We start from the raw sequence: 16,541 nt of genomic DNA on the forward strand, positions 1-16,541 counted from the left end.
TTTTTTCATTTGGATATATAAAGACCAATTTTTTCACTTCAGTAATCTTCACATTTGAATAAAATAATTTTTTTCGCGCATTTTAAAATATATTACTACATGCATTAATTTAAAAAAATGTTTACTCATACCGTACTTTCGTCAATCATCATTGAATGTCATGTTTAATAGAAATATTTTTTTTTGGCCAATTTTATAAAACTTCTATACCATTGTGGATGTTTGAATGGTGAAGTAACGGAATTTGGCTCATCTTTATAGATATTTATTCAATTAGAAAAACATAAAAAATATAGATTCCTTTGGTTTTGTTTATGTTCATTATAGTCACAGATTGACGAACACATAAAAAAAGAGATTAAAGAAAACAAGAACTATTTTGTTTTAAATAGACAGCTTTTTCATAATATTAAATTAGATTTCTGTCTTTAAATTCTGTTTTAATTTCAATTTTGTAAACGTCAAGCAATTCTAACAACCTTCTTCTTTTTTTTCAGGCTGTTGACTGGTGGAGTGTGGGTGTATTGACCTACGAGCTACTGACCGGCGCCAGTCCATTCACCGTCGAGGGGGAGCGCAACACCCAACAGGAAATCAGCAAACGCATCCTAAAAAGTGAACCACCCATGCCCGACTTCCTGGGTCGCGATGTTACTGACTTCATTCTGCGGCTGTTGATCAAAGATCCGCGGCAGCGGCTTGGCGGCGGCCCAGCTGACGCAGAAGAAGTCAAGGCACACCGCTTTTTCGCCTCCATCTCGTGGGACGATCTGCTAAAGAAAAACATTCCAGCCCCGTTTATTCCTAAAATCTCCTGTGATACTGATGTCTCCAATTTTTCTGAAGAATTTACCAGCATGGCGGCCGCCGATTCGCCCGGCATCACGCCGCCCAATGTAGAAAAGGTTTTCAACGGCTACTCGTTTGTCGCACCGTCTGTGCTATTTTCCGAAAACGAAGTCTCTGACGACCTGTTCCGACCGTCGCCCGACAAACGGCCCAGCGTGTCAAATTTAGTCGGAATGAAGATTAAACGTTCCGAGTTCTTCCAAAAGTATGAAATTAACCTGAAGGAAAAACTGTTGGGCGACGGAAGTTTCAGCGTTTGTCGCCGGTGCATTTGCCGTTCAACCGGCCAACAGTTCGCCGTCAAGATTATATCCCGCCGAATTGATGCTAGTCAGGAGATAAGACTGTTAAAGCTGTGCCAAGGTCACCCGGGTGTGGTCCAACTGCACGAGGTCATCATGGACAGCTGTCACACCTACATAGTCACAGAGCTGCTGACCGGCGGCGAGCTGTTTGCCCGTATCAAGCAGCGGAAGCGGTTCACCGAGGCGACGGCCGCCAGTATTATGTTCCAGCTGACCAGTGTGGTCAAGTACATGCACAGTCTGGGCGTAGTGCACAGAGATCTGAAGCCAGAAAATTTGCTGTTCGACACACATGCAGAAGATGCTAGAATTAAGGTAATTTTAATTTTCTTAAATATCTACATTGTTTTTTATACCAATAAGGGAACTATTTTTTATTTATCTAGGTATCTAGTTTGGCTTTCTTTACAAATAAAAAATAAATAAAAATTGTAAGGGATTTTTCATTTTTTTTTCAATCTACTCATTCTCATTAAAAACATCGTCTAAAAGGGATAAAATATTGACATTGTCTCTAAATTCTATGTTAAAGTTAAGTTTAAATGCCAGATAATTAGGATGTAAAGTCACTTCTTTAAATGTATCACATTATCAAATATTGTTTTTTTTTGCAAAAAAAACATACTTTAAGATGTAAAAATGAATTTGTAAGAAAATTTACTAATTTCAAATTATCATGTAGGTTGTTGACTTTGGTTTTGCCCGTTTGAAGCCAGATTTAGAAAGTGGAATGCTCACTCCTTGCTTTACTCTTCCCTACGCTGCACCTGAGGTAAGGATGGCTTCAAAACCGATTAATATCCGCTGATTGGAACCGATTCTCAGCCATAGTAATGAAAATGTAAATATGTTGATGTATTATTACTTGCAGCTTCGACTCTAGCATTTATTAGAAGGGTAGTAAAAAAGCACAAGATATGTATAAAATTAAAAATAAAACAATGCAAAGCTCACCAAAAATTGAGACGTCTTTCAGTTCCAAAGTTAATAAAATCTTAAGCTAAAAAAATTGACTACTTTATCTCGGATGTTTCTAGTTATCTATCTATCTGCTCTTATATGTATTTTCATCTACATCTTCATTTTTATTTCATTCTGACTGTTTTCTGTTCAATTTTTTAACTAAATATTGTTGTTCAGGTTTTAGCTGCGGCTCAACGCAACACGTCAGAGATGGGATACAACGAAAGCTGTGATCTTTGGAGTCTGGGAGTTATTATGGTGAGCATTTGTCAAAGTCTAGTTTAAATACCATAAAAAAAGAACTTAAAATAATATTTAAATGTTTTAATTTTACCAAGATTTATAATTAATTTTGTTAACTTTATATTCTATTTCAGTTCTCTATGCTAAGCGGCCTGGCACCTTTCTACTCACGGCCGCGTCAAGACACCGCCAACTCAATCATGCGGCGGATCAAGGAGGGCGACTTCCGGATGGACGGCGAGGCCTGGCGCTGCGTCTCCAGCCAGGCAAAGACATTGTGCAAAGGTCTGCTCACAGTCGATCATCGCAAACGTATCAGCATTGATCAGCTTGGCGCTTCCCAGTGGGTGCAACAGGCTGTCACCGCCAGCCACTCAAATATCTGCCCGCCAACCCTGATGACGTCTGCCCTGCTCCTGTCAGACCCGTCCACGGAGCAGTGCATAAAGCAGACATACGATGCATTCCACAACGCTACCAGGGACGGGTTCAGATTGATTCCTGTCACATCAAGCCTTAACTCTTCAAGCAAACTGTTGCAGAAGCGGAAACTGAAACAGTCTACGTCAACCGAAACAATTTCATCCCTGTCTGACCGCTCAAGCCTCGGGTCAAAATCTAGCTCAAGTTCTACTAGCGGCGGCGGTTTGACGGCGGCGTCCGCCAAGCACTGGGCGTCGGCGGTGCACGGCGGCACAAGTTCTGCGCCCGGGTCGGGTGGGCTCAAACACAAAGACGGCGGCAGTGAGGTGTTCAGCTTTAAGCCAAGTCAAGTGTCAGATTATCTGGCTAACTTTGCTAGAACAGCAGTGGTGGGTGGTACCAGCAACGGGGCCACACCCCTGAACCTACCCCTGTCCATCAATGTTTCCTCGTATTCTAGTCATGTGATGTCAATGGGGGCCGGTACCCACCACCCCGGGGCTGGGCCTGTCCTCTCTTATCCCCCGCTGGGGGGTGGGGTTGTTACAGCATCCCACCACCATCAACACCAACCTCCGCCCTACCATCACGCATACCGTCATCCTTTGGCGGTTAGCGCCGCCAATTTACCGCCAACCACTGCTGGTGGTCCGCTCTCTCTGCCCAACTCTGCCGTGTCTCTAAGCATAATATCTCCGCCTGTGATAGCTTCCTCAACTAGTCCCGTCAAATCATCATCAACTCGCCGCGGACAAAATTGTACCGCCGGTAGCAATTGCACCTCGTGCAGTCCGTCGGCGGCAGCTGGCAATGGTCCTGTTACCCGGTCGCGCAAGCGCAAGCTTTGTGAAATGGACAATTCCGCCGCGCCGACGAGTCAAAGTTACCACCAAGTGCTTCACAACCACCACCACCACGCCGCCAATACCTTGATAACCGCCGCAAGCGGAAAAACTACTCACCAAACGTCTCCGTTGTCACAAACCGGACACACCGCTACATACACTGCCGATATTACTCTAGCCACCGCCGCCGCCTCGCCGCAAAACGGCAGTGGTGTTGCCGTCGCCAAAAATTTTCTGGAACCGCTTAACTTGTTGCAACATTTACAACAATCAGCAACCGCCACTTCCCAAATGCACAACAACGGCGGATTTCATCAGCAAGCTAAACATCGGCGGCAAGGAACGATAACTATTGAATAGTCTTAAGTTAAAATTATCCAATTTTTTTTAGCAAAAAAATAAGTTTCTATACAATACATCCTATATTGTCAACCATCAATAATAAGTCTGTGACATAACAAAGATGCAAAAATGCATTAAAAAACAAGAAATGTGAAGATTTAATGAAATGCTCTGATAACTAATAACAATGAATAACTGTAAAGTAAAGAAGCAAATTTAATAATTTTCTGTGTAAATAAGTTTAGATGATTACTACCAGTGTGTCTATGTAAGGAATGAGAATAAGGGTTCTAAAATACAAATTGTAAAACAGGGAAGACAATAATTTGATGAATCTTTGTCTTTTTAGTAACACAATTTAAATTTTAGAATCTCTATTCCCATTTCTTCAAGTCTATGAATACAAAGCCTTAATGAATATTTCAAACAGTTGTTAAAAACTTTTTGGTATTTGTAATTTAAGTTTAAATTATTCTAACACTACCCTGGGCACTTGAAAACTTACATATTTACTTTGAAAAGTATTTAATCATGTTTTCAAATAACATCTTTAAAAATATGAAAACTTGTTTTTAGAAAAAATGAATTTCTTTGTTTGCAGAATTTTTGTTTTTTTGGTGATTATAAAAAATAGGATTTTATTATCTGCCTTTTAACATCAATAGGCTATGCTCTTATAAAAATACTTTGTAGATCTGAAATTTAGGGTTCCAATCCCATAGATGAAATAATATTGTGTAAAATAGTAGCCTAGCAAAGGGGGGGGGGCGAAAGTGACACTTTTTGAAACCAAAACTAAAAGTCAAAGGAACTCAACTAAAAAAAGAGTTACAGGTCTGACATTTTGCATGGCAGTTGCTTTATAGGGGTACAATATGGAACTGTGAAGAAACGGCGGCGCAACCGCCGAAAACCGCCGAGAAAAGGCAACAAAAATTACGGCGGGAAACGGCGGTTTTCGGCGGTTGCGCCGCCGTTTCTTCCCAGTTCCATATTGTACCCCTATAAAGCAACTGCCATGCAAAATCTCAGACCTGTAACCCTTTTTTTAGTTGAGTTCCTTTGTTGACTCTTAGTTTTGGTTTCAAAAAGTGTCACTTTCGCCCCCCCCCTTTATTACCTAGACAACTTTATAATATGGAATTAGTATTATTATCAATTATACTTAATTATTACAATTATTATATATTAGTAGAATTTTTTAAATAACCGCCTTGTGTTTTTATATATTATATATTAGAAAATTATTTGTCAAAGTTTATTTATAGTTTAATCTATATCAATTAATTGTCTGTTAGACTGAACTTGTTATTATTTATGCAAGAAAAAATGTTTTGTCTTAAGTTATATTTTCAATTGTATTTTATAAATGTTGGTCTTTAGAATAATTTTATAAAAACAGGTTTTTCATTTATTGAATATTTTAGCCGGACGTATCCAATCTTACTCCAGAAACCGGTTTTGTCCTCCTAACCTGTGTTTTTTTTATTAAAATGAAACCAATTTTATTACCTACTGTTCTTGCCTTTTTGTGAATTTTTAGTGTTAAAAATGTTTCAAAATTTTAATTGTAAATTTAAATTTTATTAAAGGACAGTATATTTAGATTTTAAAACCTAGAAAAACCAAGGATTAAAAAAGCTTTTCTAACTTTTTTAAGAAATACATTCTGATATAAAAACACAAATCTACACCAAGAAAAGCCAATAATATCAAGTTTTTATTCCAAAATTGTCAAATTTACGATATGTAATTGTACAGCGATTTTTAAAAAATCTCCAAAATTTTGTATAAAAACCAAATGTAAAGCAAGTTAACAAAATTAAGGATATAAAAAGGATTATTCAGTGGAAAATAATAGTTTTTTTCAATTTTTAGACGTCTAATTCCATGTTTTTTTTTAAACTGAATACATTCTGATTTTCAAAAAAGAATATTTAATTCTTTTTAATTAGACATTAAAATTGCAGGAAATTAAATTTTCTTCAGATGATCTATCCTTTTTGTCCCTGTTAAAATGAAAACCAACATATAATACAAATTCACAATTTGTTGTCATACCTAATTGCTTTTGGAATCACCCCAAGTAAAATTTAAAGATGCTGTAATTGTATTTAAAAAAACATCATATTACTTCTAGCAGTACATAATATTATATGCATATCTATGATAAAAAAATGCAATGAAATTCCAACTTTTTATTTTGATGCTCTTAAGATATTAGATATATATTCAGAAATGTTGTTAATGAGAAATCAAATAAGAAGAATAATAATTGCATCTCTATCTCTCTCTAGTATTAGTCAATTATCAACTGGGTCATTTTTTTGGATTTCGGGTCAGGCTTTTGCGGTCAGAATTATTCATGGATTATTTTTAATTTTTAAAATTTACCGACTTTCAATTCTTGTCCCAAAGTAAATTGATTTGACCCAATTATCATTATTTAGACACAATTTAATTAATTATATGTTAAATTTTTACAAATATAAACTGTTATGAAATTTAAATTTTCAGTCTATTATAAAACATTCTGTTTTTTTTCTACCAGAAACAGATTTATTAGATTAATATTAAGTTATTATTGTTTGTTAGCATTATAATCAATTCTTTATTTGTCATAGAAAAAAAATTTAGAAACCAAAAATTGTCAAAAAAAATGTTTTACTTATCAACTCCCTAGTGTTTATAAATTTTGGTAATGGGAATGAAGAAAAAATGAAATTTTACACATAGCAAAAAATTGTAAATATGTCATAATAAATTTTTGTACATAAATTTTATTGCTGTTAAACAATAAAGATATACTTAAGGTGAACTTGTGTTTTGAGATAGATTTAGTTACAAATATGATAGATTGAACCTAGGAGTAAGGTATAACTAACAAGTGAAATAAATCTTAAATAATATTTGGGGGGCAAATGGAGAGGTCGTCAATTTTACTATTTTGTTGTTCGTTATTGGTATAGGCTGAATTGAACCTGGGAGTAAGGTATAACCAACAAGTGAAATAAATCTAAAATATTATTTAGGGGTTAGATAAAAAGGTCGTCAATTCCACTAAGTGTTGCCCCCCAACGATTTCTGAATATCACGTGATTTTTTTTCTGAATTAATTTCGTTGTTGGTTTGAGCTGGATTGAATCATACGTCCAAGAAATAGGGGTAAAGGGGTGTTAAACTCCCTCAAATTTGGAATCCACTCATTTTCACTCAAAATTTTTAAAAATACATTAGATTACCACCCTTGAACCTTTTAATATGAAACCCCGCTAAAAAAAAAAAGCTTGGACGTCCAGGGTTGAAATAAACCAACTGGGCACACTTATTGGGAACCGAGACAATGATCTTTGAAAAGAAATTTCAAGCAAACCAAATTTTAAATTTTTCATAGCACTTTAAAGCTATAAAATGATAAAATGCCTTTTCGAACCAAATTGTGTACATAATGTAGTTGGATTATTCCCGCACTGTGATACGAAATAAAGAATAAAAAAGTAGTTAGTTTTTCCCAATACATTTTTTGAAAAAAAATTTATCTAATTCGGTTTCCGTAGAAAATTCATTTGTGTGTTTGTTTGACTTTATCAAAGCCTTCTTCTTAACCCTTAACCCCTCCGGTTTTTTCTATCTCATTTTATGTGTGTGAAAGATAAAGAGCCCAAACTGCGTGACTTTTTTTTCTATGGATATGACACATAACTGAGAGTTGGAATTTTTTGAATATCTCCATCCTGGAGGGCACAGTATGCCAGCAAACCTGGCAGGGTCAGCCAGGTAAAAGGCAAACATATTTTTTTGACTTAAACAAAGCATTTTATCTTACCAACATACTAAAATATCCTCTAGTAGTACATCCTCATATGAAATACAGGTGTTCAAGTCAATTTCAGGTTCCAGATATGATCCTCCAGGTCTCCAGACTTCAAATTTTTAACTTAAGCCTTTCTTACATGACTACACAACATTAAAATTTCATAAAGATCCGCCGCCGTTTTCCCGCCGAATGCGGCGGATGGCAGCTGCCAAGTACAGCAGCGGCCGCTGAAATTTATATTTTGATATTTCTAATATAAAATTTACATAAAGATAAACATTATCTGCCAAAAAATGTTCTTCTAGCTTAAAAAAAAGAAAATTACAGCCATTTAAGATTTTTAAGTAAAAAAGGATCTAAAGCGAAACTTCTACTTTTTAGTCTATTGTTATTATTCACACTAGATCTTTTCATGAAAATACCCTTTTTCGAATTTCAATCTTCTGCTAACCTAAAAAGTTACTTTAGGGGCCTAGAAATATATGTACAAAATTTCAGCTCTCTATCTCTACTGGCGACCTAGCGCCAGGCATGTAAAATATCAACAGATAACGGTAGCACGGCGGTTTTAACAATATCTCAGTAATGTGCAGGTTTTCAGCTCTTCTGCATATTTCAATTTAAACACATAAGGCCAAAGATATTATATCCAAAAAATCTTTTGTCAAAGTCTACTCTAGACCTAGCGCCAGTCAGTTTTCTAAAATCATGCATTTTATACCTGTGAAAAATGAAATCGCCAGCGCTAGGTGTAGAGTAGACTTTGACAAAAGATTTTTGGGATATCATATCTTAGGCCTTATGTGTTTAAGTTGAAATATGCAGAACACCTAAATTCACCTTCCAAGCCATTCTCTAAGCATTTTAATTTTTTTTTTGAAATAACGGGATTTCAAAACTGCCTTTTGAAAAGGCCTAAAAAATATCTTTTTTTGTCCCTTTTTTCACTGTATATAGTTACAACTTATTAAGATATTATTCTCAGTTAAAAAAAAATTGGCGCTTCCAGCATCAAAACCGGCAAAAACAGGCAGTTAAACTTCTGAACCCCTACTTAACCCCCTGACAGACCCCCCCTCTATCTCAGCTCCTGTTACAGATAGAGACGTAAAACTTTTTCCTGGTTGTTCATGTGTATTTTTAGAGATTTGCTTTTTCTAGTCATAGCGGTCAGACCGCTCCTTATCCGCTTTTTAGCAGCCAGTCGCTAAATATTAAAACAGCTGTAGAGCGGCCAATTTTAAAGCTAAGAAAACCAAATCTTATGACAAACTATTATTTTTTATAATAAAAAAATACCTTTTCTGACCATCGCCGAAAAACGACAAATAACGGAAACCGCCAATTTTGGCGGTAAAACAGCGGTTGGCGGCGCTAAATAATATTTTTATCTGTTTATAGTTTCAACAGTTAATAGTTATTTCTCGCATCGTATTATAAACGGCTTTCCGCGGATATAGAATGTACAATTATGAGATTAAAACTAGTTTTTTTAGCCCCAAGGTGACGAAGTATGGATGAGAACCGGTTCCTATCCACCGAATTCGAATGAATACAAGAAAAAAAAATTGGCACTTCCAGCACCCAAACCGGCAAAAACAGGCAGTTAAACTTCTGTATCCCTACATAACCCCATAACAGACCCCCCTCTATCTCGGCTCCTGTTACAGATAGAGACGTAAAACTTTTTTCTGTTGGTTCATGTGTATTTTTAGAGAAAATTACTTTTTCTAGTCATAATGGTCAGACTGCTCCTTATCCGCTTTTTAGTGTCCAGCTGCTAAATATAAAAAAAGCTGTAGAGCGGCCAATTTTAAAGCTAGGAGAACCAAATTTTATGACGAGCAATTATTTTTCATAACAAAAAAAATGCTTTTTCTGACCATCGCCAAAAAACGACAAATAATGGAAACCGCCAATTTTGGCGGTAAAACGGTGGTTGGCGGCGCTAGTTTTATCTGTTTATGATCACAATAAAGACTACATATAAAAATTGGCTGGTCTAGAGCAGTTTTAGAATTCCGCTACTGGCAGCTTTAAATCGGCAAAACTACAGGTAGGAAATAAAAAATCAGTTAAAACGGTCATGGCCTTACTATTCACAGAAGTTTATTATTACTCAAGAATTAATATATATTTATAAAAAAATTTTATTGATTTGAAGCTTACATGGACTGCCGCCACTGGCTGCGGTCAGCTGGAAACAACAGCTGATTTTAAAAAAAAATTTAATATGTCATGTAGGCATGTAAGATAAGCTTAATTTTACAATTTTAAGTCTATGAGTAAAAAAATAAATACACTGGAGCCATTCAAAGTTATTTGAAGACTAGGAGGATTATATCCTGCTGGATCATACCTGAACACCTAATTTTCATCTTATTTTTTACTAAGGTTGATTAAATATTACAAAAGTAATTACAAGAAAGTTGTCCTTACTTCTGATCTTAGAGCTTTGTCTTTATGGATGTTGTCATCCTATTTTTTGTCTGTATTTAATCACTTATTAATGTTGTCATCATTGTCATATTATTTGATAAAAATATCAATGCTTTACAAATAAAATTTATAGAGAAGATCATCTTGATGTTTTTAATAATTAGATTTGTATATTTTGATTTTGTTGTTAACCCTTTGTAGACAAATTGATAATATTTCTAAATGTTATTTTTTTTAAATTGTCTGCATCTGGCATCTGACTAAAATAAAAATTTATTACATTAGTTTAAACAATTAACTGTCTTGACTCTTTCCAGACCTTAATCAGCCAATTTTTGTATTTAGTCTTTTATTGTGATCATAAACAGATAAAAATATTAATTGGCGCCGCCAACCGCCATTTTACCGCTGAAATTGGCGGTTTCCGTTATTTGTCGTTTTTTGGCGATGGTCAGAAAAAGCATTTTTTTTGTTATGAAAAATAATTGCTCGTCATAAAATTTGGTTTTCCTAGCTTTAAAATTGGCCGCTCTACAGCTTTTTTAATATTTAGCGGCTGGCTGCTAAAAAGCGGATAAGAAGCAGTCTGACCGCTATGACTAGAAAAAGTAATTTTCTCTAAAAATACACATGAACCAACAGAAAAAAAATTTACGTCTCTATCTGTAACAGGAGCCAAGATAGAGGGGGGTCTGTTATGGGGTTAAGTAGGGATACAGAAGTTGAACTGCCTGTTTTTGCCGGTTTGGGTGCTGGAAGCGCCAATTTTTTAAAACTGAGAATAATATCTTAATAAGTTGTAACTATAAACAGATAAAAATATTATTTAGCGCCGCCAACCGCCGTTTTACTGTCAAAATTGGCGGTTTCCTTTATTTGTCGTTTTTCGGCGATGGTCAAAAAAGGTATTTTTTTATTATAAAAAATAATAGTTTGTCATAAAATTTAGGTTTCTTAGCTTTAAAATTGGCCATTAAAAAATAATAGTTTGTCATAAAATTTGGTTTTCTTAGCTTTAAAATTGGCCGTTTTACCGCCAAAATTGGCGGTTTCCGTTATTTGTCGTTTTTCGGCGATGGTCAAAAAAGGTATTTTTTTATTATAAAAAATAATAGTTTGTCATAAAATTTGGTTTTCTTAGCTTTAAAATTGGCCGCTCTACAGCTGTTTTAATATTTAGCGGCTGGACGCTAAAAAGTGGATAAGGAGCGGTCTGACTGCTATGACTAGAAAAAGTAATTATCTAAAAATACACATGAACAACCAGAAAAAAGTTTTATGTCTCTATATGTAATAGGAGCCGAGATAGAGGGGGGGTCTGTCAGGGGGTTAAGTAGGGGTTCATAAGTTTAACTGCCTGTTTTTGCCGGTATTGGTGCTGGAAGCGCCAATTTTTTTTTAACTGAGAATAATATCTTAATAAGTTGTAACTATATACAGTGAAAAAAGGGACAAAAAAAGATATTTTTTAGGCCTTTTCAAAAGGCAGTTTTGAAATCCCGTTATTTCAAAAAAAAAATTTAAATGCTTTGAGAATGGCTTGGAAGGTGAATTTAGGTGTTCTGCATATTTCAACTTAAACACATAAGGCCTAAGATATGATATCCCAAAAATCTTTTGTCAAAGTCTACTCTACACCTAGCGCTGGCGATTTCATTTTTCACAGGTATAAAATGCATGATTTTAGAAAACTGACTGGCGCTAGGTCTAGAGTAGACTTTGAAAAAAATATTTTTTGGATATAATATCTTTGGCCTTATGTGTTTAAATTGAAATATGCAGAAGAGCTGAAAACCTGCACATTACTGAGATATTGTTAAAACCGCCGTGCTACCGTTATCTGTTGATATTTTACATGCCTGGCGCTAGGTCACCAGTAGAGATAGAGAGCTGAAATTTTGTACATATATTTCTAGGCCCCTAAAGTAACTTTTTAGGTTAGCAGAAGATTGAAATTCGAACAAGGGTATTTTCATGAAAAGATCTAATTCACACAGTTCCGAGGTGGATTCTCAAAAAAAATTAGGGTCGCTACTCACTGGTAAGGCAAAATTGTTTTTGTAAAAAAACTTATAAAATCACATTAAATATATACAGGGTGCACCACATAAATCCGGACTTTTTCTTATTTTTAAACAAATAAACATAAAATCGTCAATTTTAAAGATTTTATTGAATTTTAAAAACTGGGAAGGAACATAGGTATATGACTATTAGATTATTTAATAAAATCGGCACCAGGCTCAATAACCGCCTCTACCCGCCCCCTGAACCGCCCGCCGACCCTGGTCACCATGTCCATGTTCAAGCAGGCGAAGTTCTCCATGATAGGAGCAATGAGAGAGGTCTTTTTTAAATGGGCGCGTCTATTGGTTCATGCTTTAACTGCGCTCCAGGCCCAAAAGTCCATTGGATTAAGATTGGGGCTGCTGGGAAGCCACATCTCCTTAAGGAGTGAATAACAGCAGGATCCAAATTAACCCATCTTTAAAGCTACCCTTTGACACGGCGGCTCTCATTTGGGCCACAGTTAAGCTAGAACAACGTTTTATACCTTTTTAAAAATGGCACGAAGATTAAGATAGGGTTATTAGCGCAATACATAGTCTAAAACGAGTTTCAAGGTTCCATATGGGCCCCTGAAGTCAAGAACCGAGAAATTTTCAAGATTTTGGCGTTTTTGACATCTTAAAATCTACCACGATCCACTTTGTCGGAGTACTACAGCTAAGTCAGCTGGGATAGAGAGCTCTAGTCTTTTCTAGTGTTTTCACTAGGTATCTGATAGTATCTCCAGCAAGTTTCATTAGTCTATCTCACCTACAGATGGGCTGGGGTCAAATTTAGTAGGCCCAAGTCATAAATCCACGGTAATTTATCTGCGCGATTCGAATCTGCCTTGTTGAACATATGCGCGGCCAGCTCGGCGTACACGTCCTCCACCGTCCAAAGAATTTCATGGGCAATAAGGTCATTACCTAAGCTTTTTATAGTGGGGTCAAACGTCCTGATTGGTCAAGTAGTTTTGACGCTATGGCCGTTAAAAAAAAGTCCGGATTTATGTGGCGCACCCTGTATACAACTAATTTTTATAGATTTTTTTTGCGATTTTGGAGAATTTTTCACAAAATAATTTTGCCTCACCAGCGACCCTAATTTTAAAAAAAGAATCCACCTCAGGTTAGGACCCAGGAACTATTTCTGTAACTTTGATGAATGAGAGGTGGATATTAAAATGTAAATCATACTTGTCCCCAAAGTTTTATAAATACGTGCTCTCATTAGTATTAGGTTTGACAATCCGTTTAATTTTTGGACTCTAGACGCTAATTTTAGACTATCAATTAAGAATCCGAATCCGCTATAAAAAAAAACGTATTCCCGGTTCAGATTCTGGATTCTAAAATTGGCCAAAAATTGGGCGAATTCTTGATTCGGATTGCCAACCCTAACTCGATTTTAATGATGTTGTAATACTTTTCTTTCTCAATATGAAAATAGAAAATTTAAAAAAAAATCTAGTTTAAAAGTTTATTATTAATTAAAATTAATTACAAAATACTAAGTAGATCTTACATAATTAAATTAAAATAATTATATCAATATTATTTACATGTAAAACAAAAAAAAATAATTATTTACAATTCTCTACTATAATTGATATACATTAAGAATTATGGTACATTAAGATCATTTAATTATTAATTATTTGGTACATTTTGGAATAGGGGAGCTTTACTTATGTTAGGCAAAATAAACTCAGACATTAAAAGAGAAAAGACAATGGCCGATAAATTTATGTACATTCCCTATAAGGACACAAAATTACCAATTTTGTAGATTACAATTAATGGTTAAAACGTTTGGACACTCAACTTAAACCAATAAAAGTCCCCAAAGTTGTTGAACCAACATATATGAATATGTTATTAAAAAACTTTGGGAATTAGTAAAATCAACAGACAAAAATACTCTGTCCAAACCTTCAGGCGATATGTTAACTTATGATCTTTTTTTTTATGTCGACAGCGAGTCATGTTTTCATGGTTGTCTGATATTCATGACGAAATTATAAGGGAGTTTTTTTAATGCAACCATCTCGTAATCAATCCTTATAATAAAGTAACAGGATGTTTGTGTGTCTGTGTGTTTGTATGTTTGTACCGAAGGATCTCGCTAACCGCTGAACCGATCGGGTTCTCCTTAACAGGGTAGCTTCTTATAGGTCCCGGGAAGGTTTATAACTTTTTTCTTGGGGGGTGGGACACCCCCACCCCCCCCCAAAAAAGAAAAATCCCCCCCCAAAAGAGAAAAATCCCCCCCCAAAATTTTTTTTTTTAAATTTTTTAAACTAAAATGAAAAATGAGAGGGGGGCACCCGGCACCCCCTCCCAAAAAAAAAAAATTTTCGCCCCCCCAAAAAATTTAGTTTTACTTTTTCTTTTAAAATCTAATATAAGAAATTGAATTATTAAATTCAACTCTCTCCTCAAGTGCCCCTAGAGGCCTCTAGGGGCGTAGCCGCTAGTGATTAATAAAATGGCACTTAGAATTCGAATTTAGATCTGAAATTTTTCATGAGTAATCCTTGGAAGGTCTATTTTCCCTAAATCGAACAAAAAGTTGGAAAAGTAACGGCTGGCGGCTCAGCCGTTTAGCCGTTTTTTGCCTATTTTCAGGGCAAATTCATCATTAATTAAGTAAGAATCAACTTTTTAAAAAATATTTTTGGTTTAATTCATGTTAAATGATAGCAATAACCATTTTTTTTATTTCTAGTACCAACAGCTACCGGCTAGAACCGTTTGATAAGGTTTTTTAGCCACAACATGTATTATGTGGAGATAGGTTTCGTGACTAATTTGCTTTTAAGATATCCAAAAAATGGCAAAACGACTGAGCCGCCAGCCATTAGACGTTACTTTTCCAACTTTTTGCTCGATTTAGGGAAAACAGACCTACCAAGGATTATTCATGCAAAATTTCAGATCGAAATTCGAATTCTAAGTGCCATTTAATCATTAATTACGAGATGGTTGCATTAACCCCCCCCCCCCTTATTTAATATTTCAGTGATGACAATCGACCTGGTTGTATCTGAATTAAGTTTTAAAACTAGAAAATTGAAAACAACTAGCTCTTCAACAAAACCTAAGTAAAGCTTCCCTGATCGAGTTTGGTAATAAATCAATATTCAATACATATAAATTCATCAATAACAAACATTTTAATTGGGACATTGTAAAATTTGAAATAAATTGTTTTAAATGGGTTAAAATGTCAAAAAAATAAAATTGAATTTAATAAACATACAAGTTTACAGATATTAAAAATGATAAAAACAAACAAAAACAATTTAAACGCATTTGATGCTAATTACTATAATAAGAACACATTTACTAATGAAAGATCATAAAAAACAGCCATTTCAATAAAATAAATAAATTACATTTTGATCATATTAATATCAATTTTTTCCATGCTTAAAAATGTAACAAAAAGAGAACTAAAAACATTAAAAAAAATTAACTTTTATTTTTGACCAAACTAAAAAAGACAAGAAAATTGTATAACAAGTAGCTGACACGTCAAAGATTTTTAAAAATTCCGATATGGCTTAGAAACCGATTGATATCCGGTGGATTGGAACTGGTTCTGAGCCATACTGAAAAATCATGTATAGCTTCGTATTACAGACAATTTTCCACAAATATCAAAATAAAAATAAAACAAATTTTGTTACCCCAGGCCTTCGGCCCCTCAGGGCCAAGAAAACTGATTTAATTCTTATTTATTTTTTCATAGTAATATCCGCGGAAAGCTGTCTATAATACGATTCGATAAGTAACTGTTTTAAAATCTTCATTCGTACTGTTATACCTTTTACTTATAAAATCCTTTTCTGTCAATATTGAGAATCTTGTTTATTTCATAAGCATACAAACCAGTTCTAATAAAAAATGCAAGAAAAATAATATCTATAGTGATATTAAAATTGAAGGGTCTATGGACAAGTGCGAAGCATGAGCTTGGTCCCTGCCTTGGACGAGATGGCGAATGCGCCCAAGCTTCCGAGGCATGCTATATTCTGTATATATTCTGATATTAAAATTGCCTACAAATACGCAAATAAAAATCAAATCAATTCCTTTTTTTCTAGATCAAATCTTCGACCACTCATGGTCATGTATAGACAAAAATCTGTCATTTTTCATTTACGTACTCGCGGTCAACTTGCTATAAAACAGAGTTGGATTTAAAAAAAAAAAACTTAGGGTCGTTGCATTGCTGCTTCACCAAAATTGTTTTTGAGAA

At 34.9% G+C, this 16,541-nt stretch overlaps 1 protein-coding gene and 1 long non-coding RNA gene across 3 annotated transcripts in view; one reads left to right on the forward strand and one right to left on the reverse strand.

Moving 5' to 3' along the window:
- LOC145325056 (ribosomal protein S6 kinase alpha-5-like) overlaps positions 1 to 4,716 on the forward strand; it is a 59,295-nt gene extending 54,579 nt beyond the window's left edge. The window contains exons 9-13 of one of the 2 annotated variants that reach the window (XR_013881389.1): positions 498 to 1,469; positions 1,837 to 1,926; positions 2,295 to 2,375; positions 2,495 to 4,238; positions 4,364 to 4,716. Coding sequence is in view for 1 of the 2 variants with exons in the window: in XM_080167876.1 (XP_080024002.1) it covers positions 498 to 1,469; positions 1,837 to 1,926; positions 2,295 to 2,375; positions 2,495 to 3,988 (2,637 nt within the window). In the remaining variant the exon portion in view is untranslated. Of the gene's footprint in view, positions 1 to 497; positions 1,470 to 1,836; positions 1,927 to 2,294; positions 2,376 to 2,494 lie in introns of both variants that reach the window. The other variant, XM_080167876.1, reaches the window with a different exon arrangement.
- A 9,027-nt stretch (positions 4,717 to 13,743) lies between these two features.
- Positions 13,744 to 16,490, reverse strand: LOC145325060 (uncharacterized). Its single transcript, XR_013881391.1, has 2 exons — positions 15,378 to 16,490; positions 13,744 to 13,964 (listed from the first exon to the last, which is right to left on the reverse strand). It is a non-coding gene; the product is annotated as an uncharacterized LOC145325060 (long non-coding RNA).
- Positions 16,491 to 16,541: the final 51 nt, after the last annotated feature.

The sequence above is a fragment of the Acartia tonsa genome, chromosome 7 (assembly GCF_053477335.1).
Source record: "Acartia tonsa isolate MP-2025a chromosome 7, ASM5347733v1, whole genome shotgun sequence".
NCBI lineage: Eukaryota > Metazoa > Arthropoda > Copepoda > Calanoida > Acartiidae > Acartia > Acartia tonsa.